The sequence below is a fragment of the Camelina sativa genome, chromosome 16 (assembly GCF_000633955.1).
Source record: "Camelina sativa cultivar DH55 chromosome 16, Cs, whole genome shotgun sequence".
NCBI lineage: Eukaryota > Viridiplantae > Streptophyta > Magnoliopsida > Brassicales > Brassicaceae > Camelina > Camelina sativa.
Window position 1 is genome coordinate 25,871,242 of NC_025700.1, and position 4,452 is coordinate 25,875,693.

At 35.8% G+C, this 4,452-nt stretch overlaps 2 protein-coding genes across 3 annotated transcripts in view; both read right to left on the bottom strand.

The window, feature by feature from the left end:
- LOC104752522 (F-box protein PP2-B11-like) lies at window positions 1,659-3,836 on the bottom strand. 2 transcript variants are annotated; one of them, XM_010474687.2, is made up of 4 exons: window positions 3,481-3,836; window positions 3,021-3,139; window positions 2,821-2,931; window positions 1,659-2,153 (listed from the first exon to the last, which is right to left on the bottom strand). In XM_010474687.2, exons 1-4 carry the CDS (start codon window positions 3,721-3,723, stop codon window positions 1,838-1,840), a joined length of 789 nt encoding a protein of 262 aa, XP_010472989.1. In that variant the 5' UTR covers window positions 3,724-3,836; the 3' UTR covers window positions 1,659-1,837. The 2 variants fall into 2 exon arrangements, with proteins under 2 accessions (XP_010472989.1, XP_010472988.1); XM_010474686.2 differs by lacking the exon at window positions 1,659-2,153 and having other exon boundaries at window positions 2,326-2,931; window positions 3,481-3,834.
- LOC104754059 (pseudo histidine-containing phosphotransfer protein 6-like) overlaps window positions 4,236-4,452 on the bottom strand; it is a 1,848-nt gene continuing 1,631 nt past the window's right edge. Inside the window, exon 4 of the mRNA XM_019237853.1 lies at window positions 4,236-4,283. Coding sequence (XP_019093398.1) covers window positions 4,236-4,283 — 48 coding nt within the window. The remainder of the gene's footprint in view (window positions 4,284-4,452) is intronic.

Genomic DNA, 4,452 nt, shown 5'->3' on the forward strand with positions numbered 1-4,452 from the left:
CCCCCCCCTTTATGATTAGTTAAATATAACAAACTTAAATCTCATTCTTATAACGTTTCAACATTATGATATTGATGTCTGACGTTTAACATTGCATCTTCTCAACTTTTATAAATTAAAGCTGTATTAGCTTTACAAAATCTTCTCATATCTTAAAAAACCAAAAAGATCATTAAATCTTCACAGAATATTTCGTCGTTGAAATTTTTTATACTCTCTATTGTTTTGTTTCTGAATAAAATATGAACCTTCCATGTTACCATCTAGGTCCATGATCAGCTAAGCTAGTCAATAGTATAGTACCAAACTTGTTTCAAATATTTGGTTCTCAAACGAAACGAATTAAAACTGTGGAAAATGTGTGTTATATCTCGAGCGACCCCATAGGATAATACACATATTTGTTGTGTATATATATATATATATATATATATATATTTGCATTATTTCAGTTTTCAAATTGACCCGTCAAGTGGGCATGTATGTATGGGGAATAAAGATTCTCACTCCCATAATTGAAGATATTAATCCTAACGTTCCCATCAAATATTGTATATAGAAGTAGCATATAAATATTTTTCTCAATATTGTAATTTTGGATGATGCCTAGGAGTCTAGCTTGTGAAACATATAATCACTGTCATGGATTGTGAATAACTTATATAACTATCATTTGATCGTAAAGACGTTTTTGAACAATATTTATATATTACTTGTTAGTTGCTACAGTATATAACTGAATTTTGGATTTTGTGGCAGTCATAGAACTTGGAAGAACATGTATAAATTTGTTCTTTTCTGATGGGAGAAAGTTTCTCACATCTATAACTTTTGACAAGATTATATATACATGATGTGTACGAATGGTTCCATGCGTACGTTATAGGTTGCATGGATGCAGTGAGAGATTAGTTGGCTCAACCAACGATCAAGAAGCCTAGATCTCCTTCTCAGTGGAAGGAAAAAAATTGATGAATTCCAATTTTTTTTTTATTGTTCTCTTTCAACATATGTCATGACCATTACGAAATTCATTTAACAGATCAAAGGAGGTAAATTCAATAAAGAAATTTCAGCTTGGGTTTAAATTTAATTTATTTTGAGAAAATAAATAAACTGGTAAACAAAAGAGAACGGGATCTTTTTTAGATATTTTATTTTGTTTGTTTAAGGGATATTTTGCTGAGATATCTAATTAGGTCAAAAGTACACCTGAATTAGGGATTCAAGATTGTTTCAATAAATATATATCTAATTTTAGCTAATTTTGGATGTATAATATAAGTCCAACGTTCGATCTGACCCGATTGAGTAAAAAGAAGAAAACGGGTAGGAATCATAATGGTAAGGTCGGTCTCTAACCTCCAGCAGGACCAGCCAGCACTATGATAACGATATTTAACGCATGTGCACTTAGTTTTCTCAACAATATTTAGATCCGTGCCTGTGTCATTTCTTTTTCCTTCTTCAAACAACATAACATGTATCATGCAATTTTTAATTTGCGGGGTGATTATTAACACCAAACTATATACTAAGTTAGGTAAAAAAACCAGTCTTCATCGTCTAAACAATGGTTAATCTAACTTGGCCCTCAAAACATTACGTGTATTTTTTGTTGGTCAGACACAATTTTCTAGATTATTGCAAACCAGGACAAAAAATTCAAACATAAAATTAATTGTCATAATTTCGAGAATCAAAACACCAGCTCACATAGAAATAGTTTATAAAAAAAACTCTTTATTTTTCTGCAACAAGCCTAGAAAGAAGAAGAAGAAAACAACACAAGATTGAGAATCAAAGAGCACACTGGAAACTGCAAAGGTGGTTAGAATTAGCCAGTAGGATATAACTGGGGCATAGGCCTAATCTCGATACCATAAAGAATCAGGCCTCTCTTCTCAAAAGGCTTCTTAGTCTCCTTGAGGCTCATCTCTATCTCACCCATATCTCCTCTCCTTTTGAAGAAGTGTCCCAACTCCACCTCGTACCAACCATCTCTTCTCATAGCAGCGCACTGAGCTTCTTCTTCAGTGCCTGGATTTTGCATGAGACTCACCAGGGAAGGCTGAACATGATCATCAGTGTCAGCTGGCAAGACAAGGGATGTCTCTACAGGCTGGCGAAAACCGTATGGAGCATCGTTCCACTTAAAGACANTTTAATTTGCGGGGTGATTATTAACACCAAACTATATACTAAGTTAGGTAAAAAAACCAGTCTTCATCGTCTAAACAATGGTTAATCTAACTTGGCCCTCAAAACATTACGTGTATTTTTTGTTGGTCAGACACAATTTTCTAGATTATTGCAAACCAGGACAAAAAATTCAAACATAAAATTAATTGTCATAATTTCGAGAATCAAAACACCAGCTCACATAGAAATAGTTTATAAAAAAAACTCTTTATTTTTCTGCAACAAGCCTAGAAAGAAGAAGAAGAAAACAACACAAGATTGAGAATCAAAGAGCACACTGGAAACTGCAAAGGTGGTTAGAATTAGCCAGTAGGATATAACTGGGGCATAGGCCTAATCTCGATACCATAAAGAATCAGGCCTCTCTTCTCAAAAGGCTTCTTAGTCTCCTTGAGGCTCATCTCTATCTCACCCATATCTCCTCTCCTTTTGAAGAAGTGTCCCAACTCCACCTCGTACCAACCATCTCTTCTCATAGCAGCGCACTGAGCTTCTTCTTCAGTGCCTGGATTTTGCATGAGACTCACCAGGGAAGGCTGAACATGATCATCAGTGTCAGCTGGCAAGACAAGGGATGTCTCTACAGGCTGGCGAAAACCGTATGGAGCATCGTTCCACTTAAAGACAAGGTAAGAGGCGTAGAGGGTGTCATCGGAGAGAAGGCTCATGTTAATCTTTCCAGTGATCTCAAGCCACCATACCAAGATCAGCTCAGCAACTTCTACGAATCTGTAAAGATGGAATAACGCAGACGAGGAAGTTTAGAGGTCAACGTCTAGACAAGGATAGGAAAGTAGCTTGTATGGAAAGAAATAGACCTGGTATTAGGTAAAGTGATCCACTGCCAGTATCTTTGGTCATGCCCCCAAACAACACTCAAGGACCTCGCTGCCATTATGTAGCATTTTTTACCGCTCTCTCTCTCTAGAGAAAAGCTCTGCTTTGATTACAGAAATAATGCAGTCAAAATATGATATCACAGGGGAAAACAAAAAAAAAGCATTCCAATGATCATCTTGAAGATATTATAAAGCCTAATAGATTGATTACAAAGGTTATGGATCTTTGAATACAAGGTTACATAGGGAGATTTGCCTGAACAGAGCTTTTAACTTTTGCAGAATCATCTACTTATTAAGTATGAAGATGAAGATGAAGCAAATCCATTCGACCATATATATATGTATATACAACGCTGAGTAGCTAGAATAGACAAAATTGGTTGTGGCAAAACAAGATAGAAATCGGATCAGATCAGATCGCAAAAAAGAAGGTTACCAGATGGGCGTCGTTGAGAAGAAGAGGGTTATGGACGAGGGAGAAGAAGAGTTGTTTCCTGGTGGGAAGACCAGCTGGTGCCGCAAAACCAGCGGGGAAATCAGACGGTAAGAAATGATTCCAGACATTGTCGGATTCTGCGGCGGATCTGAAGATCCTGGAGACCGCCGATGATCGGCAAACGTCGGCAATCGTTGTCAAGGAAAGGATCTTGGCGATGCAGTCCTCTGGCAGGTTATTCATTTGCCTGCTCTCATCACGCAGATTATCTTGTATTATTTTTACCAATCTTTTTCTTTTTCTCGGTTAATATGTTTGTACTACGATATGAGCATCAGTGTGTGTATAATATATATATACTAGTATAGTCCCCTACAGAGATTTAATGATTTATTAAGTAAGACGTGGAAGTCGTGCATTTAACTTAAGAGTTAAGATGGATATACACTATCAAAGTGTTAACTTGGTGGCACACCTGTCTTTTTCTTACTCGGTTTCCAGATTTTGCTGCAAATTTTTTGCATGACTAGAGTAAGCAAACCACCCACGTGTCCACATTTCTTTGCTTCCCAACTATTTTATTATACTGTATGTAATTTACTCTTATCCAGGTAAATCAATTTTAATCGTTACATTCGAGACACTTGTGATGATTCTCTAAAACAGATTGAAAAGCTATTTTCTTCCAAAACAAAAAAAAAAAAAGAAATCATAATCAAAGATAAACGGGCCATACAGTGGGCCATATTCTTCTTTTATTGTCGCCCATAGCCCAGTTTAATTCTCATATGTAGGAGGAGGATCTGGAAAATACAAAAGGATTTATAATTTAAATTTATGAAGAGATTAACAAAGCATTAGTAGAAAAAGGGTTTTGTTGGATTCGTTAGCTTACAACACACTATCATCACGCACTTATTAGTTTTTCTAATCATCGAGAATTTTATGACCCCAAAAAAAAAAAAAAAAAAA

Excerpts from the sequence above, each read along its gene's own strand:
- LOC104752522 (XM_010474687.2), bottom strand. The coding sequence starts at position 3,723 with ATGAATAACCTGCCAGAGGACTGCATCGCCAAGATCCTTTCCTTGACA. Across the intron at positions 3,140-3,480 it reads TTCTCAACGACGCCCATCTG|AGCTTTTCTCTAGAGAGAGA; the intron begins GTAACCTTCTTT and ends TAATCAAAGCAG. Across the intron at positions 2,932-3,020 it reads ATCACTTTACCTAATACCAG|ATTCGTAGAAGTTGCTGAGC; the intron begins GTCTATTTCTTT and ends CCATCTTTACAG.